The 21,238-nt window shown below is 42.8% G+C and overlaps 2 protein-coding genes across 2 annotated transcripts in view; both read right to left on the bottom strand.

Annotated features, from left to right (window-relative positions):
• C20H19orf18 (chromosome 20 C19orf18 homolog) overlaps positions 1-10,338 on the bottom strand; it is a 32,678-nt gene extending 22,340 nt beyond the window's left edge. The window contains exons 1-5 of the mRNA XM_067720666.1: positions 10,186-10,338; positions 4,900-5,032; positions 4,712-4,816; positions 3,720-3,761; positions 421-523 (exon numbers count right to left, since the gene is read on the bottom strand). Coding sequence (XP_067576767.1) covers positions 421-523; positions 3,720-3,761; positions 4,712-4,816; positions 4,900-5,032; positions 10,186-10,338 — 536 coding nt within the window. The remainder of the gene's footprint in view (positions 1-420; positions 524-3,719; positions 3,762-4,711; positions 4,817-4,899; positions 5,033-10,185) is intronic.
• A 7,406-nt stretch (positions 10,339-17,744) lies between these two features.
• The window catches only part of ZNF606 (zinc finger protein 606), a 52,780-nt gene continuing 49,286 nt past the window's right edge, over positions 17,745-21,238 (bottom strand). The window contains 2 exon segments of the mRNA XM_067721113.1: positions 17,745-17,935; positions 17,938-19,709. Of these exon segments, the coding sequence (XP_067577214.1) occupies positions 17,894-17,935; positions 17,938-19,709 (1,814 nt within the window). The 3' untranslated portion in view covers positions 17,745-17,893.

Genomic DNA, 21,238 nt, shown 5'->3' with positions numbered 1-21,238 from the left:
GCATGTGGGATCTTCCCGGGTCGGGGCTGGAACCCGTGTCCCCTGCACTGGCAGGTGGATTCTTAACCAGTGAGCCACCAGGGAAGCCCAACATTTACTTTAATACTTTCTATTCTACTAAATTGTATTCTGTCCTGTTTCTTTTTTGTTTGTTTCCTTGCTTTTTTAAAAATTAATTTCTATTTTTACTTTAAAAATTCTTTTTATCCAGTTTCTTTTAAATTTTTTCATTTATATCATGACCCAACATGAATATAGCCCATATTCTGAAAAACAGTGTCTGAAAATGTATAATGACCATAATAATTTAAGGATTATAAGAATTATCACCATCATCATCATTACTATCACAAAATAATAACCTAGTTAACTTGTTATGTCTTACTTAAGGATGGTAAAAGTTATTTACCATAGACTTACTATATCATGTAGGAAATAGTGATCCCACATATCAGGGCAATACTGAAGGCTATACACGCAATTGTAATTACTTGAACAATAGCAGGTCTATGAGGAATCAGTGCTAAAAATGGAAAAAAAGTTCTCATAAAATCTCATTTTAGGTGCGACTATCAGTTAATATATTTGTTAATCATATTGTTTTGGCAGACAAAATCAGAAATAACCTTAAAAATAGTATTCTTAACTAAAAAAAAAACCACAGAGGTTAGATTGTACAGCCTGTGTGAACAAATATAATTTGAATTCTCACCCAATCTCTGATTCCTTTTTCCATCTGCTTCCTGTCTTTGGTCAAAGTCCTCTCTTATGAGACTGGATCCCTGACTCAGTATAGCAGAACCAGCCATTGATGTATCTGAAAGGAGAGTGGCCTTAGTTTTGCAACTCAAGTGTTGCCCAGATGGTCTTAGGTTGTGTAGTGCTGTTACAAAAGGAATATTGTAGGGCAATTCAGAATCTAATTCCGCAAACCTGTATTGGGGTTGGTATTTAGGCCCACTGAATGTGCTACAAAACCTTGGATGCTTTTTGTAGACCAGGTGTACCACTTCTCCCATTATCTGAAATAAAAATAAATAAACAGAGCTATTGTTGGTACAAACTGAACAAAAGAGCAATTGACTAAGTACATTACTCAACCACTTGTAGGGACTTCCCTGGTGGTCCAGTATGTAAGACTCCATGCTTGCAATGCAGGGGGCCCAGGTTCAATCCCTGGTCAGGGAAATAGATCCCGAATGCTGCAGCTAAAGAGTTTGCATGCCGCAACTAAGATCCCACGTTCCGCAACTAAGACACAGCACAGACAAAATAAATAAATATTTTTAAAAAAACAAAAAAAAATACCACTTGTAAAAATCTGACAAATTGAAGTGCTACTCCTTGTTGCAAACGTGGCCTTCCCTCACTTTCTGTCCCTTCACTGGTTCAACGACTGAGCTGAGAAGTACTTTGAGATTCATACCTCAATGTGAAGTCAGCCTGACATGACAAAAAGAACCTGGACTGTAAAAATGCTTGCAGATTAAACGCTTAATTGTAGACCTTAGGTGTGGCTTACATAGATGTTCATTCTATGATTCTCTCAACTTTTCTGTGTTTTCAGATTTTCTTAATGAAATATTAGGGGTGGGGGTGTATGGGTTACAGTCTGTTTCAATACAATGACTCCTGAAAATTGGTTGCTGGACTTGGCAATGGGAAGGTCATTGGAGACCTAGTCAAAGGAGATGTTATCGATGTGCATGAGTGAAACAGGTTTGAGAGAGAACAGGGGGAAAGGAATTGGAGAGAGCAAGTTTTGGAAACTTCCTGAAGAGTTTTGCTCTCATGGAGGGAAGAGAAATGGGGGCAGCTCCCAGAGGGGGCTGAGGGATCAAGAGATGAGTTTTGTTTTTTAATATGGGAAAACCGACAGCATGTTCATATAAGAACGGGGATGATACTTTTAAATACTGTGATGTTCCTGGAAAGGGAGAGAGAATCAGGTGTCCCCAGTTGGCCTGAGGGGATGTTAGCTGGTGCATAGGTGAGGGGTCAGCCTTGGCCTAGACAGGAGGAAAAATGAGAAAGTACAACTGTGCTGGATCAGGGGATGCAGACACTCTGTCAAGTGCTTGTGTTTTGTCAGTGATGGAGGAAACAAGGTCATCCCCTAAGAGCGAGCTTGGGGTAGATATGTTGGGAGTATTTGTGGGATGAGAAAAATAGATGAGAAAGTCACCAAGAAAAAGGGGAGGGTAAATGAACTAAGGAAATGGAGTAGCTTACTTTCTTTTTTTTTTTTTTTGCCACACCACGTGGCTTGTGGGATCTTAATTCCTTGACGAGGGATTGAACCCAGGCCCTGGCAGTGAATAAGTCCTAACCACTGGACTGCCAGGGAATTCCCTGGAATAGCATATTTTAAATAAAATTCCCAGAAATGGAATTGCGGGGTATATTGACTCTATTTTCTTATTTTCTATATCCTTGATGGTCTACCATTTGGGGCCTTCATCCTGGGAAGGCTCCACCTCTCAGGGCTGGCTATTTCCCAGAGACAGCAAGCGACTCCCCTGTGGTGTCTTTGATATTCAAACCAACCATCAAACCCTCACACACCAGGCCAATACTCCCTCTGCCCTGAATCACCCCAGGGCCAGGTACTGGACACCTGAAAACCACTCGTATAGCCCAGAGCCCACCAAAATTATTCAAACTATGCAACACTAAGCTTACTCCATGTACCTACTCTACCTCACCCATTTCTTCCCTCAAAACCCCCAATAGAAGCTCTGGGTCATTCTCTCCCCTCTCCTCCTCCTGCCTCCTAACCCACTCTGGTCCTTTCCCACATGGCCTGGCATGCTGTGCCATGCCTTCTGTTTCTAGGATTCCGTGTGTATAAAGGTCTTCCCTCATGACAACCATTTCTGTGTCTGCGTGTATTATCATTCCTGATTAAAACAAATCCCAGGTATATTTCAACACTCTGGGTCAAAAAGTGAATGCATTCTTTTTATAAGAATTGCCAATTGTGCTCTGTAGAAGTTGTACTCATTCCTAGCCTACAAACAAGATATGAGATTATCTTTCTCTACTCCTTTGCCAGGAGAGTTTGTTGTGAAGTATTTTGCCTATTTTCAACATGATAGCTGAAAACTGGAATTCTAGTGTATTTTCCCTATTATGAGGTAGACATCTTTCCATATAACAAAGAGCTGAAGGTTACAGGAGAAAATGGGAGTCTTCCAGTGACCTGACTAGACAATTCTGTCTCTGTATCAGAAGCTACACTTGGGACCCAAAGCTCAGGCGTGGCAGAGGTCTCAGTGAACTTCTATTGCCATCTCACAAGACAAGTTAGTGTCAAAGTAAGGACTAGAATGTGGGTCTTCTGATACCTTGGCCTGAACTCCTTTTCTGGGCTTTGGTGCTGGCGAGGGGGTGGGGAGTGGTGAACTGGGAAGTGAAATATTATAGCTGGGCTTTAGGGAGGGTAATAGCGTCTTTGGGATGGATGGAGGGATGGATTAATTGTGGATTTTTTTTTCCTGTATTTCCTGATGCTTTGACCTCTGTGCTATTTTCTAATCTGCCCCAAGCAACATCATTACTAATCCAACCATGGGGCGGGGGACGGCTTTTTCTAATTTGCACAAAGGGGCTGTACAGGTTAGTGACAAGCAGCGCGGGGTGCCCTCTGGAGCCACACAGCACAGCAGCTGTGTGAACGTCCATGGATCCCACCCACCCTCCCAGATGCCGTGACTTACCAGTACGCCCTGGGAATGGCGTGGGTGTAGTACGTGCTGGAGCTATACGGACGTTGAAGGGGATCAGAAAGAAGAGACAGGTTTAAGATGCACTTAGGAAAATTAAGATGTAACTTGGTATTAGATGAGGGGGCCTAAAACGTAGTATCCAAATAACTAAGATGGTAAATGTTCTCAATAAATTTATTCCAATGCCTAGTATTGATAGAAATGCGTGGCTTAATTTGCAAAAGCATGCTGCTCTGCTTGCATCCAGTGTTTCCTTTCATGAATCTGGACCATTAAGAACACATTACATTTGGGTCCTGATCTGCTTTTGCAGTCACGCAAGCTGGGAAACCTCTTCCCAAGCTGAGGACCTGGAGAAACTTAGCACAGAGCTGAAGAGGGCTGTGCTCTCATCAGGTCGGAGAGCCGGGGCCAGGGAGGGCCCAATAGTCACAGCCCTTCTGTCACCCAGCTTACGGAGAGTGAAGAGTATAGGATATAATTTCCAAGCAATGCTTATCTAGTTTTATTATTTTATGGACCATGCTACTAACAAATATATAAGAAGAGACACATTGGGCTTCCCTGATGGTGCAGTGGTTAAGAATCTGCCTGCCAATGCAGGGAACACAGGTTCAAGCCCTGGTCCTGGAAGATCTCACATACCGTGGAGCAACTAAGCCCGTGCGTTATAGCTACTGAGCCCGCACTCTAGAGCCTGCAAACCACAACTACTGAGCCTGCACTCTAGAGCCCATGAGCCACAACTACTGAGCCCACGTGCTGCAACTACTGAAGCCCGCGTGCCTAGAGCCCATGCTCTGCAGCAAGAGAAGCCACTGCAATGAGAAGCCCACGCACTGCAAAGAAGACCCATGTAACCAAAACTAAATTTAAAAATTTTTTAATGTTAAAATAAAAAAGAAGAGACACATTGATATAGCACATAAGAGGACCCCAGAATACATTCTCATTTCACTGAACGAATACTAACAATGACTCACCTCTGTGTTTTGAGAAAGCTCCTTGAACGTGAGATAATTGAAATTCCTTAGCGTACAGTGTGGGCTTTTGGGTGACATTTGTGGGTCTTTGTGACTGCATATAACCTGGAAAAGAAAAGTTGTAGCAGTGAAATATAATTACTCCTTTTTACTTCCTCTAAAACAAGTGAAATCATGCTTGAAGCTACCCATTAAGCATGTTGTTTGTCCAGCTGGTTTGAACTCACCTGCATAAGACAAGCACAAATGAAGTGGGAATTCCATTACAAACAAAAATAAAATGGCGAAAGAACTTTGAACCTGTCCATCGTTCCAAAACTGCTAGTTTGTTATCGTATGGGTGAAAGGAAGTATTTAGTTGTAGGCTAGCATCTGTCCTACATTTCTCTGAGGAACTAAGGAGCTCTTCTCACTACAGAATGTTTGCATTCTGACTGGGAACCACCAGTGTGAAGTCAGCTCACGTTGCCATATGGAATTCTTTCACAGAATCAGGTCAGCCAGTGGTGAGCCTAACAGAATGAGTGAGTGCGCTGGGAGGGATGCTAAGCTCTTGGGTACAGATGTGAATAAGAACAGGTCCCTGCCCTCAGAGAACGTCCAGATTAGTGAGGAGGCAGATAGAAATCAATTATAATCCCATGTGAGGCCTTCCCTGGCAGTCCAGTGGCTAAGACTCCATGCTTCCAGTGCAGGGGGCCCGGGTTCGATCCCTGGTGGTGGACCTAGATCCCACATGCACGCCACAACTAAGACCCGACACAGCTAAATAAATAAATAAATATTTAAAAAATAATAATAATTCAATGTGACACATCATAAGAAGCCAACAGAGAAAACAGCAGGGCTCTGTGTTCAAATGCCTGAATTCTAACCCTCATCTCTGGCTTCCTAGATGTTTGAGCTTGATCAAGTTACTTACCCCTCTGAGCTTCAGTTTCCTCAGCAGAAGAATAGAACAGGAACCTACTTCACAGGGTTACAGCGATGGCTCAATAAAGGAGTCCATGCAAAGCTCAAAAAGAGTGTGGGCACTGAACGTTAGTTCTGGTTGTAAAATGGGAGAGTATAATATTTTCAATAAAGCAATTCAGTACTCCTCCAGCCTCTGGGGGTGCTGTTCAGAAACCTAGACCCAAGTGGCCATCTGCAGAAGTTTCTTTAAAGGAGATTAAATGAATCATCTGAAAATGTGGAAATGGGATAGAAAACTAGATGGCATGGAAGAAGGTTGTCCCCTGGACGTGCCCCTTGCCCATCTGGTAGTTCCCACAATACAGAAAACAGGTTTTCATTCCTCCTACCAATTAGAATAAGTGAACAGACCAGAGACCGTTCGAGGCTTGTAAAGTCCCCTGGGGTTAGGAGCTGGTTCCTCGTGTGCTGTGCCCCAAAGGGCAGCTGTCCTTCCTGAATGTCAGGAGATGACAAGGCAGGCCTCCAGATATACGCCCTCTGTGGACCATGAAGTTTCTTGCTCTGCTCTTACAACAGCTCAATCTGCCTTCCTCCCTTCCTGCCATGCCCGGGGATGAGCCAGGTAAGAACAAGCGCCCCACGCTCTCTCTCTAAATCCCGCAGTCTCAGAGTCACCCCCAATCAAGCCTGTCTGGATGAGTTCATCTGCTGTGTCTCTTTGAACTTAGTTTGGGGCTCCCTCTCGGTACTGTGACCTTTAGACTGGATTTAGGTCTCTCAAGCTCCCCATGGACACCGCTGTCTTTGGGGCTGGTCTGGGATATCAACTTCCCAATGGTCACTACTGCCTTGCCCAATCCTCTCCGATAGGTCTGTGAACACCTGGCTCTTCCTAGACTTGGTTCTTACAGTCTGTGCACCCAGCCCAGCTGGATGAATCCTACAAGCATCAGAATACCACTGTGAGTTAATAATGCTGACAGATGTGTAGCGAATACAAGGTCAAGCTATGAGGATTAGGCCAAGAGATAAGATCTTTCATAATGTCACCAAAACCTTTCAACAGATTCCCTTAAATCCAGAGGTGCCTGACCTGTTCTCTTGGCTTTCTTCCAAAGTAGTGTGTCCGGTTGCAAAACTGTGTTCCCAACCTTCGTCATATGCCTTATAGGACAATTCCTCATTGTCACCTTTACCAAAATTTGCCGTCAGTGGCCATGTCCAGCCGTCCCAGTCAGTTTAGCATCTCCACAACCCAGGTGGCAAGTGTTATTCACCCCAAATAATATTGTTAATGATGTTGGAGCACTACAGTGAGGATTGTATTGTAGTTTTTTTTATTAAAGTGTAACTTCAATTGTGTAACTGACATTAACATTATATTAGTTTCAGGTGTGCAACATAATGATTCGATATTTGTATGTATTGTGAAATGATCATAAGTCTAGTTAATATCTGTCACATATACATATTACAACATATATAATTACAAAATTTTTCTTGTGATTAGGACTTTTAAGATCTACTCTCTTGGGACTTCCCTGGTGGTCCAGTGGTTAAGAATGTCTTGTAATGTATGGGACGCCGGTTCGATCCCTGGTTGGGGAACTAAATCCCACACGCCGAGGGGCAACTAACTCTTGCATCACAACTAGAGAGCCCGCACACCACAATGAAGAGCCCACACACTGCAACTAAGACCAGACACAGCCAAAAATAAATAAGTAAATAAATATATTTTTTAGAAAAAAAGATCTACTCTTAACAGACTGGTGGTTGCCAAGGGCGAGGGGGTTGGGGGAGGGATGGAATGGGAGGTTGGGGCTCGCAGATGTAAGCTTTTATACAGAGACTGGATAAACAACAAGGTCCTACTGTATAGCACAGGGAACTCTATTCAATATCCTGTGATAAATCATAATGGAAAAGAATATATAAAAAACGAATGTATATATATGTATAACTGAGTCACCTTGCTGTACAGCAGTAATTAATGCAACATTGTAAATTATCTATATTTCAATAAAAAATAAAGACAAATAAAAACAATTACTTTCTTAATAACTTTCAATATGCAATACAGCATTATTAACTACAGTTGTGATGCTGTACATTACATCCCCATGACTTATTTTATAAATGGATCTTTGTACCTTTTTACCCCTTTCACCTATTTCATCGTATTGTAAAATTTTAAATTTTGTATTTTCCTGCTGCCTCAACATACCCGCAAACAGGCTGTGAGCACCCCTCCCAGGTGACCAGGCTTATCAAGTGATAAGGCTGGCCCCTGCTACAAGGGGCTTCCTCTTTGCTCTCCCCTGAACATGACCTAGTAACATTCAAAAGCACCAATGACATACCTCATGCTTATCCCTGTGTATTCTACCCACACCCTTAATAAAAGCACTTGCCTGTGGGCTAGTCTTCACTCTCTGCTCCCCACCTGCTTGGTTGAGCCCGCTCCCTGGCTTACAGCATGTGTGGACCTTCGTGGCATGCCGTAACTCCGTCTTTCTTGGACCTGTGAGTATAATAAACTTTGTTTCTTCCTGCTACTCTCCTGTGTCTCCTCTTATGGCTGCACCTGACTGACCATCACCTAAAAGAACATAAAACAGTGTTCATAACATTATTTATAATAACCAAAAAGTTATTATAAACCCAAATGTCCATCAACTGATGAATGGATAAACAAAAAGGGTATATCCACATGATGGAATATTATTCATCCAAGAAAAGGGGAAAAGTACTGATTTACGCTACAACACTGATTAACTATGAAAACATTACGCTAAGTGAAAGGATCCAGAAACAAAAGACCACATTATATCATCCATCTATATGAAAGGTCCAAAATAGGAAAATCCATTCAGACAGAATGTAGATTACTGGTTGCCAAGGGCTGGGGGGAGGAATGAATAGGGAGTAGAGTAATTGCTAATGGGGTTTCCTTTTGGAGTGATGAAATGTTCTGGATTTAGATAATTGTGAGGAATGAACAATATTGTGAATATACTAAAAACCACTTTAAAAAGGTTAATGTTATGGTATGTGAATACCTCAAGAAAGCTATTGTTTTTTCAAAAGACTTCCTTTTTTAGAGTAGCTTTATGTTCACAACAGAGTTCCCACGTACCCCCTGCCCCCTCATACACACACACACACACACACACACACACACACACACACACACACACACCGCCTTCTCCATGATTGACATCCCACACCAGAGAGGTACATTTGTTACAGCTGATGAACCTACATTGTCACATCATAATCAAAGTCCCTAGTTTATGTTGAGGTTGACTCCCGGCATTACACATTCTATGGGTTCTGACAAAGGTATCATGACATGTATCCAATCTTATAAAATGTCATACAGCACAGTTGCCTTTCTGTAAAAATCCACTATGCTCCACCTATTCATCCCTCTCTCCTCCCCCAACCCTCTGGCAACCACTGATATTTTCATTATCCCCATAGTTTTCCCTTTTCCAGAATGTCATATGTTGGACTCATACAGTATGTAGCCTTGAATACATACTCAAATTGGCTCCTTTCACTTATTAATACTTATTTAATATATTCTTTAGTAGTATGTTTCTCCATGTCTTTTCATGGCTTGGCAACTCATTTCTTTTCAAAGCTTCAAAGCTGTTTTTAAAATAAGGTGTAGTTGATTCATAATATTAGTTTCAGGTGTACAACACAGTGATTCAAAATTTTTATAGATTATACTCCATTTAAAGTTACTATAAAATATTGGCATATCCCTTGTGATGTACAACACATACTTGTAACTCATTTATTTTATACATGGTAGTTTGTACCTCTTAATCACCTACCCCTGTCTTGTCCCTCCCTGTCAAAGCTATTATTTTTAAAAAATGAGAAAAGCCTTTGAGTTTGGGTGATCTTTGTTTTTTTTGTTTGTTTGTTTTTTGCGGTACGCGGGCCTCCCACGGCTGTGACCTCTCCCGTTGTGGAGCACAGGCTCCGGACGCGCAGGCTCAGCGGCCATGGCTCACGGGCCCAGCCGCTCCGCGGCATGTGGGATCCTCCCGGACCGGGGCACTAACCCGTGTGCCCTACATCAGCAGGCGGACTCTCAACCACTGCGCCACCAGGGAAGCCCGACTTTGGGTGATCTTAAGTGCAGCCCATGGACTACAACTCCCAGAAGCCTGCACAGGCCGCTGTCTCTCAGCGGCCTGAGTGCTCTCATTAGTCGGAGGCACGCCACGGTGCCCTCTGGGAGTTGTAGTCTGAGCCTCACAGGCCCGAGGAGGCCAGGACCCGGCCTATGGACCACAACTCCCAGAAGGCTGTGCAGCCCAGCCGCGTCTCCTAGGTAACAGAGGATGGGCTCCACCACAGTCTCTTCCTGCTACGGTTGTTCTCCAGTTGCCTTAAGCTTTTTGCTCAAGGTTAGGAGTTTTTAATTATTACCGGAAAGAAGGTAAATCCGATCCAAGCTTCTCCACCATGACCATGACCTTTTCTCTTGGGCTTCAGTACTTTTTAATAATGTGGTTTCTTTGTGTTTATCTTGCTCTGAAGTTCACTGAGCGGTTTGAATCTGTACGGTGAAGCGTTTCATCACTTCTCTGCGCACTGCAGCACCACGTTGGTCCAAGTTTCCATCTCTTGCCGGAACGAACACAGTAGCCTCCGCGCTTGCCTTCCTTGGTAACGGTTGCCTCCATCAGGTCATTATCCACACAGCAGCCACTAGGACCTCTTTAAAAACAAAAGCATTTTCTGTCCTTCCTGGTTAAAGTTGCTCAGTGGTTCCCATACAGAAACCCAGCCTTCGTGCTTGTCTGGGCAGCTCACCAAGGCCTTGTGGGAGGTCATCCTTCCTGCTGTGGGTTCTGACCAGACCCAGAAGCAGGGCCTGGAGCCAACTTCTGCCAAACAGAAAACAAAATCAAGCTTAGGCAAGGAGAGACTACGTTCAGAAAGACGATTCCAGTAAGGAGAGGGGGACTGTTGCAGTAGGGAGAACACTCTTGACAGTAAGATCTGCAAGCATCTCCAAGGTTGCACAGAAAGGAACTTTCTTTCATAGGGAGGAGTGAACAAGGCTAGAAAGAACCGGGTGCGGGGAGTGGAAGATCGGACTGCAACAGGAGATGTCTTGCTGTCAGCTGGTTCCAGAGAGGGGCCAATTTCCTGCATTCGAATACTTATTTAACCTTAGGAGTAAGTCAGAGTTCAAGGGTCTTTGGGGAGTGAAGAAGCTGAACTAAAGTTTGGTGAAGTCAACTCAACAGACTTTTGTTCTGATTGATCAGTCTAGCTAATCATTTATGAGAGTGAATGGAAATTTGGAGAGTCTGGCTCTAGCCTTGTCCTATGTGAAAGAGGGGTCAAGAGTCCCATCTGTCCTTCACAGTAAGCCGTTTCCTGGAACACAAAAGGTTGGAGGGATCCAACTGTCTGTTTTCCAGGAGCCTGGAGGAAAGGTTCAACATTGTCACCCCTCACCTCCAGGTTTCACCCCTCCTTTATCCCAGAACCCTTTGAAGAGGATCTTGGGGTTGCCCCTCTAGGCCACATGAAGCCTGGGCTACCAACTTTTCCTATGGTGTCATCATTGTATGGGGCCGGGTTAGAGTCCCTCACACCTTGCTTGGGTTCTGCCCAAGGTGGACCCATAATGATCCCAATCCAAGCTGGCTTCCTTCCATATCAGGTCCCATTGGATGTCTGCTCCCAGCATGACAAGAATCTCCAGAGCACTGGGTCTAGCGGATCGGGGTTGGGGCCAGGAGGTCTATATTTTTAATAAGCCCCCAAGTGACTTTTAGGATCAGGAGTTTGGGGAGCAAGGCCAAACTTAGTGACTTTCTGCTGGAAAATCTGATCGGGTTCCCTGTGAGTCGGGCCCCCAGTTCTCCACCTGGGGACCCTCCATCCTCAGGGCATAAATACTTGTCTAGACTCTTCAGCAGTTCCTCCCACCACGAGGACCCACCTTGAGAACATTGCTGCCCATAAGTGCTGCTCACTCCATCTGCAGAGCGATTTTGTCTCTGTGACGACACAAGGGAGGGTGTTGCCTGTGCAAACAGAACAGCATCTGCAGGGAAGGCTGGGATGAGCCCTGACCCTCGTGACTTGAACACTCTGTGTTGCTGGAGAGCAGGACCGCCCACATTCCTGGCCACTTCTCTCCTCTGCCCACAAGGTGAGTCTGATTTGTGGTGTCTTTGATATCCACCCCCACCCCCCATTTTATGGCCAAGCCTTCTGACTAGTCCTCCCACATACAGGTGTTCTTGACCATCTGTCTATGATTGCGAAGCCCTTCTCCCTGTGGGCACCATTCCACAGTCACCCCCAGTCTCCTCTCCCTGGTCAGGAGACCCAGGATGATGAGAACTCATGGCCACCCCACCTGATGAGGTCGGGCTGCTGGGAAGCACAAGCAACAACCTGCTGGTGTGTTCCAAGCACTCACAGAACCACTGGACACTAGGGACACAGCACGACCAGGACCAACGAGGTGCCCTCCCCCATGGAGATCACAGCCTAATGTGTGGTTTCGGGAGATGGTGTGGACAGTAAGGAAGGAAAAAAATAGACCAGGTGATGTTCTGTAGTGACGTGTGCGATGAAGCAAGTAAAGAGGGCAGTGAGGTGGAAAGTGAGGAGAATTCGTTGACTGGATGGTCCGGCATCACCCACAGCTGCAGTGACACAGCCTCTGGTTCAGGCTTCCCGAGGAGTGGAATCAAGGCAGGGCTTTGGAGTAGCTGAGAGACAGGCAGAGACTACATCACATCAGGCACATGTTTCTCCACACTGCCTCCACAGAGCCCTGGGCTGGTGAATCACATTTCAGTTATCTTGTGAGGTAAGAAGTCAGTGATTGGCTTTCTGATGCCTTCACCTCTCCATCCTAGTATCCATCCTCCCACCCCTGAATTCAGTGGGGTTTACAGGGACCAGGATCTGATCCTGTCTCATGTATGCATAAAAACTGATGGAGTAGCTGCTTCCCTAAGAGAAATAAATGTGCTCACTGGCCAGGCAGTAAGCAATTTTCTGAGCATAACTATTTCAGAAAGAAAAACACCACACTGGATTACAGATTCCACCAGAAGCACGTATATTAGAACAGATGGACCAAAATTTTAACTTAGTCAATTAAGTACATTTAAAGAGATATGGCATGATACTAACAATAGGAAATGAGAATAAGAACACATAAAAGAGAACCAAGTAGAAATATTAGAAATGTAAAATAGTGGTTGAAATGAAGACACAATAGAGGAAATGAGCAGCAAAATGGACAGCTGAGAAACAAATTAGCAAGCTGAGGAAATGTCCAGACAAAAGAAAGAAAGGAGAAGGAACTAGAGGACATAAAAGAGCAGGTAACGGGTATGAACAACAGACACAGATATGCTGACATCTAAATAATAGGAGTCCTAAAAAGAGAAACTTTTTAAATGGCAAAAATGAAATATTAAAAAATAAGAGATAAATTTCCCAGAATGTAAAACATAATAAAGACATCAGATTAAAAGGCCCATAGAAGTGGCTTATGAAGTTAAACATTTACTTACCATACAACTCAGCTGTTCCACTCCTAGGTCTTTACCCAAGGTAAATGAAAACCTGCATACACAAAAAAGCCCTGAAGAAGAATGCCCATAGCGGCTGTATTTACACTAGCCCAGAACTGGAAACAAGTCAATGTCCATCTACAGGTGAACAGGATGACTACTACCTGTGGCACATCCGCATAATGGAAAGCTACTCGGCAAAGAAAGTAGACTACTGATAAATGCTACAACGTGGATGAGCCTCCAAAACATGCTGAGCAAAAGAATCTGCATACAAACGTCGCATATGAATACTGTATGATTCTATCTTTATAAAACCCTAAAAGACAATTCTAATACGTACTGACAAAGCAGACATGTGGTTGCCCAGGTCTTGGGGTAGGGTGGAGATTAACTATGAAAAGACATGAGGGAACTTTTTGGAGAAGGGCAAATATTCTCTATTTTTGTTGTAGTGGTGGTTGCAAGGGTGTTGACATTTTTCAAAACTCATCAAACTGTGGCCTTAAAGGGAGAGTCATCAGCATACCAGTTGTGTTTACAGGGCTTCCAGACTGGATGAGATCAAGGCACTGTGAGCAGATGGGAAGTGGGCAGTCTGACAGTAAGAGGTAAAGGAGGTGGAGAAGGAACAGCAAATGGGGCCTGAAATGAGAGAGGCGGGAGGCAAGTCCCAAAGGCCAGGTGAACATGTTTCAAGGAGGAAATGATCTATTATCTAAGAATCTAAGATGCTGCTGATAACGTCAAGGAAGAAAACAGAACTGACCACTGGATTTAGCAATGTGGAGGTCATCTTGCAGCAAGGCAGGTTTTGGAGTAGGTCCAAGAAAGAATGGAAAGGAGTCTTCCCTGGTGGTCCAGTGGTTAAGAATCCGCCTTCCGATGCAGGGGACGCAGGTTCGATCCCTGGCCGGGGAACTAAGATTCCACATGTTGCCAGGCAACTAAGCCTGCGTGCCACAACTAGAGAGAAGCCCGCGTGCCACAACTAGAGAGAAGCCCATGTGCCACTACAAAAGATCCCGTGTGCTCCAACTAAGACCCGATGCAACCAAAAATAATAATTTTTTTTTTAAAAAAGAAAGAAAGAATGGAAGGGAAGTGAAGACTGCAAGAACAGACAACTTTTGAGATATTTTGCTTTCTGAAACAAAGCAGAGAGTGATTCAGGAGCCAGAGGATTTTTTGTTTTGTTTTTTTTTAAGTATGTTTACATGTCCATGGGGATAATCCAGTATATATAGAAAACCTGAGGATACAAGAGATACGGGAAACTTGCTGGAGCGATGTCTTGGAGTAGTGGACATGGGACAGGCTCTGGTGCCAACCCAGTCAGTTCATATACACGCACAAGTGGGAAGGCACAGAAATTATGGAAAGTGGGTAGAGAAGGTGGACAGATGTCATGCAAGGCCTCTGCTGGCTTCTATCACTCAGGGAAACAGGAAGCAAAGTCTTCTGCTGGGAACAAGCGTAAGGGAAGATTCAGTGAAGGGACTGTTGGAATCTTGGTACTAAACAGCCAACTAGCTTAAGAAAAGACACTTGAAACCGATGGTGGGGAGGTTCCAGTCACTGGTAATGGAATGGTCCTAGGGATGACAATGGGAGTGACTGTCTGTTGCAGGGTGGGTGACAAAACCGTGAGCAGACAGGTCAAAGAACTGTGAGGTCAGGACACAGGAAGATCATCTACCTGGACAATAAAATCAGGAAGTATTATGATGCGGGTGGTTTTAGATGCAATACAGCAAGAGCTGAAATCTTTACGGATGGGAAGAGTGAACCATTCATAAGGTGACTGCAACAGAGGGAAGCAGGAGTGATATGACAGTTTGGTGTCCCAAGAGTCAGAACTCAGTTTTAGAGAGAAGGGAGGGGAAACAATCTAGAAGCAACAAATGAAGAAGAGTGGAAGACAAAGCAGCCACTCCCTGCAAGGATCGTAAGAAAAGGTACTGTGCAGAGGGGAAACCCAAGTTTCAGTCACAGCAGAAGATGGCTGAATGGAGAGTTCCAACTGGGCCCAGCAGGTTTCAGAGTTGGGGAAGAGTGGAGCGTGGGGATCAAAAGGGCAATGAACTGAGCTAGATGTGGGTTAGAATAGGGAGGTAAGAGGGGACCTGGGAGCCCTGGGCATACATAAGGTTGTGTAATAGGTGGTAGGGAGGTAGGGAATCCTTCTAGGAGGAAGCAGAAGTCTGGGACCCTTTTAGAAGGACACTTTAAAAGTCCAGGAGGCCCTTTTAGAAATATTTTTTAAAAGATACTAAGCTTGGTGGTACAGTTACAGAACTTGCCAGGATGCTTGTGGAATATTTGTGTATAACTTACAAAATCCTTTGTAGTCCCTAAATCAGAAAATCTGGGTTCAAAGTATATTACTTTGGGTATTAGAATACAATACCCATATATTGGCAGTACACCTCTTGATGCATTAGGCTGCTGTCTCTTACAGAGGTTAATAGTGCTGCCTCTATTCTCTCCAAGGATCTCTGCACAAATCATACAAGAAATCCAATTAATTTACCCCTGCAACCTTTACTGGGCAACCCCTATACATTAAGGTAGGGTCACTGTTACATACCTATGGAAGCGCCAGCTTCAGGAGTTTGACAGTGAGCACAGAGTCCCACCATACCAGCAGGCCACTTTTTCTCAACCACTGGAGAGTCATGGACCCCTCGAGAACTAGATGAACCTTCTGTACCCTGGATTTCTAACCAATGCCCTTGAAACCCATCCAGGAAGGACTGCTGGCCCCTAATTATAGCCCTACCTTAGGGAAATACAGGAAATATTTGTGAACCGAAGAAATGCCACCCAAGTCCTCCTAGTCATCTTGCCCCCTTTCCACTCTGAGCACTCAGAGAAACTTCCTCATTTTATGACTGATTAGCTCCCTTTCCTTCTGAATCTTCCTTACTATCAAGTAATCTCTTCATCTGGAGAAGATAAAGAAAATATAAACATTGAATTCCACGGAGACCTTGAGAAATGGTGCTCTCATGTGCAGATGTGTCTCTTGCCCTCTGCCTCATGAAGGGCATTCTAAACCCATCAAGGGGCATTTCCTCTGACTTGCCCAAACCTCCAGTGAGTCCTCCAGCCCCTGCTCTGCTGTAATCTTCAGGGTCATAGGTGGTGAAATTCTAGGGAACCCAGGGCCCAGAAAATGCACTGATTCTGAATGTCCAATCCAGACTTCGTATTCCAAAGGGAGGTTTGCTCTCATGGTACCCGAAATCCCACAGGGTAGAAAGCCAGGTAACTTTACTTCTCATTGTTTAGGAATTTGATTTTTATTATCAAATATCTACTATAAGAACACTGGACAAAATTAAAAAAAAAAAAAACATTAGGGGAAAAAAAATCACTGCAGAGGCAGTGCAACACAGTGGTTAAAACAATCTCTGGAGCCAAACAATCTTTCTATTCCTAACTAGCTGTGTGTCCTTAGGTAGGTTTCTGATGATTTCTGCCTCAGTTTCTCCCTTTGTAAAACTGGGATAATAGTACCTATCTCATAGAATTAAGGGGACTGAACAAGTTAATATTTGAAAAGTATTTAAAACAAAGTTTAGCACGTGATAAGTGCTGTATGTGTTTGTAAAACTTAAAAAAAAACCTTAACTGGGTTAATTTATCCATGGGTCTTTCCAGTCGTTATGCATATACACTTTTTAGATGTTATAGTAGATATGTATATACAATTTTGTGTCCTTTTTATTCCTTTTTTTGTTACGTATATTGACTCAGTATCCATAATTATAACTTACAGTGACTGCCTAAAACAGATTACAAACTAATTGTCCAACAATGCAGTAATGAGTAAACCATGGTCACTGACACACTGGGTTATTAAGTATCACCTTTTGTTCCAACAACATCAGTCTCATACTTATGGGCAATACCTTTCCATCATTAGTAATCTCATTTACTAATCTTTTCTAAGGTTAATCTCAATCAACAGTAGATATCCCATTCAACACTTTTTTTTCCCTTAAATTCAGGTTTAGTATTCCATATTCTATTCCTTAAAGGGCACCCAGACCCTCCCCTTATAATAGCACAATCTGTGTTTCCATAATGATGCACAAAATGTTATTGTAAAGCTTCCATCCAATATTCCAGCTTGATGCAAAACAGCGGATTTCTAGTTGAAACACTTTTCCTAGGATAAAGTTTTTCCCTTAACAATGCACTCTGATCCACAAATAGTTGAGATCTCTTACAAAAAGATGTCTCATTCCCTACGTTCATGTTGCTCAAGTAGGATTCCTGGTGTCCTCTTCACTGTAATTATTTGATGTTAAATAAAGGCTACACAACTGTGGAAGGCTTTTGCCTATTCTTTTCATTCACAGGTTTCTTCTACGATGAAAATTTCTACTGATTAATAAGGGGAGAAGTCTTACTGAACTAGTATTAAAAATTTCCCCTCTTGATTATACTTATAGGTTTTTTTTCAATGTGTTATCAAATGTACAATAAAAGAAAAATCTCTCATCAATTCAATTCACAGAGTTTCTCTTCACTATGATTTCTCTGGTGTTGAAGTAGGGCTGAGTGACCACTAAAGGCTTTTCCACAGTCAGTGCATATAAAGCGTTTCTCTCCACTATGCATTCTCTGATGAATAATAAGAGAAGAATTCTTACAGAAAGCTTTCTCACAATGATTACATTTGTAGGGTTTTTCTCCAGTATGGTTTCTCAGATGTACAATAAGGGAAGAACTCTCATTAAATGCTTTCCCACATTCATTACATCTATATGGTTTCTCTCCAGTATGAGTTCTCCTGTGTGCAATAAGATGAGAGCTACAGTTAAAGGATCTTTCACATTGATTACATTTGTAGGGTTTCTCACCAGTGTGGATTCTCCGATGGGCAACAAGGTGGCAACTCTGGCTGAAGGATTTTCCACATTTATTGCACTCATAGGGCTTCTCTCCAGTATGAGTCCTTTGATGTCTAACAAGGTGAGCCATCTGGCTGCATGATTTTCCACATTTATTACATTCATAGGGCTTAATTCCAGAATGAATTATTTCATGTTTAGTGAGGGCTGAACGTTCTCTGAATGCTTTGCCACATTCCTGACAGTTATAGGGTTTCTCTCCTGTGTGAGTTCTCTGATGGGCAATAAGGTGGGAGCTCCAGCTGAAGGATTTTCCACATTCAGTACATTTATATGGTTTTGCTCCAGAGTGAGTTCTTTCATGTTTACTAAGGGCTGAGTAATCCCTAAAAGCTTTTTCACATTCATCACATTTAAAGGGCTTCTCTCCAGTATGCATTCTCATGTGGGCAATAAGATGGGAGCTCCAGCTGAAAGATTTCCCACATTCAGTACATTCAAAAGGTTTCTCTCCAGTATGAGTTCTCTGATGTCCAATAAGATGGGAGTTCCAGTTGAAAGACTTCCCACATTCATTACATACATAAGGTTTCTCTCCCGTATGAATTCTCTTGTGTACAATAAGATGAGAATTCCAGCTGAAGGCTTTTCCACATTTATTACATTCATAGGGTTTGATTCCAGTGTGAGTCCGTTCATGTTTAGTAAGGGCTGAACGATTCCTAAAAACTTTTCCACATTTATCACATTCATAGGGTTTCTCTCCAGTATGAGTTTTCTTATGTTGGATAAGGTAAGAGCTCCAGATAAAAGACGTCCCACATTCATTATATTCGTAGGGTTTCTCTGCAGTGTAAGTGCTTGTATGCTGTGTAAGGAATGAGTCATACCCAAAGACTTTCTCCCATTCATTGTATTTATATGCTTTCTCTACAGTACCAATTTTTTGATGTTCCATAAAGGATGAAAAGTAAAATATATTCTCATATTCTTTGTAATCATACTGGTTTCCTCCAATATGAAGTCCTGGATGTTCACTAAATGATGGGCTCTGGTTAAAGATTTGATGGCATTCCTTATATTCATATAGTTTTTCTCCTGTATGCATTCCCATATGATCACCAAAATGCAGTATATGATTGAAAGATTTAACAGCATCAGTACATTTGAAAAGATTATCTCCAGTTTGCACCCTTGCAGGGTGAACAGGTTGCATGGAGTGGTAGAAGGCTTTGTCATACTCATTATTTTCACAGGTAATCTTATCTGCATACATTATGGCTGAGTTACATCTCCAACTTTCAGCATTTGTATCAGGCTTATAGAAATGTTCTATTTGAGAAACTTTCTGAGATGGAACAATGCTTAGTCTCTGGCTACACCCTGCCCCAAGTTCACAGAACTCAGCACCTCTTTGAGACAGTACTTGCTTTTGCATGAAGACCATTTGCCTCATAGCTGTACTCTGGTTCATGTGATACATTTCTAATTGGTCTTTACATCCCAAAACTTCTAACCTGGAGAACCAAGGATCATCCCATATGTATCTCTCCAACTTCATGCTATGGGACTGTTCCTCCTCAAGAATGCTCTGTGTTGGGATCAACGCTTTGCTTTCAAGATTTCTCACCCATTCTGAAATAAACAGAAAATATCCATGAGAGCATAGGGAAAGAACTTCTAAGAGTAGAGTGGAAAAGGTAAGATTTACTGTCCATATTATTGAAAAGGTAAGCATGAACTTGTTTCCAAATAGACTTGTAACCCAGAGGAAGATTGTAATAGGAAAGAGAAGAATAGTAAAAAGTGAACAAATGTAGTTAACCAGAATACAAAGTGTGCACTGAATATGAATAAAACCCATTTAGGAGTATCTTCCCATGAAAAGGAGGACCAGTTATTACGTGTGTGCAGGAAAGAGTTAACTCTACACACTTGAGTTGGTCACACTTTGCACATTCCCAAGAAGGCCTGTTTCATGACTGGCCCTCGGCCAACTCCTAAGGACTGAGATCCTGGAATGTTCTAACTCATAAGAGTGTTCTGCATGCTTGAACCCTTGAAGTATACTGTACCAACTTCTCTAGACAGTTTGTACAAACAATGTCATTTATGGTGAACGCCTGCTTCCTTCTGGGGTTCTGGAGCTTCCATGATTACTCAGTCAGTCATGTGTGTCTAAATGACCAACCCCCAATAAACACCCTGGACTCACAGGCTTGGGCAAGCTTCCCTAGTAGATGACACTTCACACAACTCATTGCTGAAGGAATTAAGTGTGTTCTTTGCAACTCCACTGGGAAAGAACTACTGAAAGCTTGCATTTGGTTTCCTCCAGACCTCGCTCCATGCACCTTTACCCTCTGCTGATGTTGCTTTGTGTCCTTGCACTGTAATAAACCATTACCCTGAATATAATGCCTTTTGAGTCCAGGGAGTCCTTCTAATGAATCACTGAACCTGGGGGTTGTCTGGAGGATCCAGATGCATTTAATACTATTAAGGTGAAAAAATAATAATTGGCTTAACAAAAGACAGATGAACAACCAGCCCCTCAGAAACTAATGTTTAAATTATTAAAGTGTGCTAATTCATTTCTATGTTATAATGTCCTTACTGTTCCCCTACTTTGACACCTGCCAAAAAAAGAAGGGGATGGGGTTAAGAGAAAGTATCACCAACAAAGGCTTCAAGCTATCACATTATTTCCTATCTCACAGAGTTCAGTCAATAACACAAAATCATCCTCCTGAACGGCAAAAATCACGTGGTTTCAGGATACTCCTAAAGTTCTTCTAACATGTGTAGAATAATGACAAAAGAGATAGACTGGAAAGACAGCACACTGCAATGAAGCAGATACAGGAGTTATAGTCTGATAATCTGTATTTAAGTACTGGCTCTGCCACTATCCTTACGTGACTCTTCTGAAGATTCAATGAGATTGTGAATCCAGCAAAATGTCTGGCAAATTCAATATGTGGAAGCTACCTATCATCACTGCTGAGGTATCAGTCCTCCAACAACAGGGGTCTGTATTAGTTTCCTATTGCTGCTGTAACAAATTACCACACATGTTGTGGCTTAAAATAACAAACTCACTGTCTCACAGTCTGAAAATCAGAAGTTCTAAATGGCTTTCACTGGGCTAAAATCAAGATAAC

The sequence above is a fragment of the Pseudorca crassidens genome, chromosome 20 (assembly GCF_039906515.1).
Source record: "Pseudorca crassidens isolate mPseCra1 chromosome 20, mPseCra1.hap1, whole genome shotgun sequence".
NCBI lineage: Eukaryota > Metazoa > Chordata > Mammalia > Artiodactyla > Delphinidae > Pseudorca > Pseudorca crassidens.
This window is presented reverse-complemented; position numbering and strand designations above follow the sequence as displayed.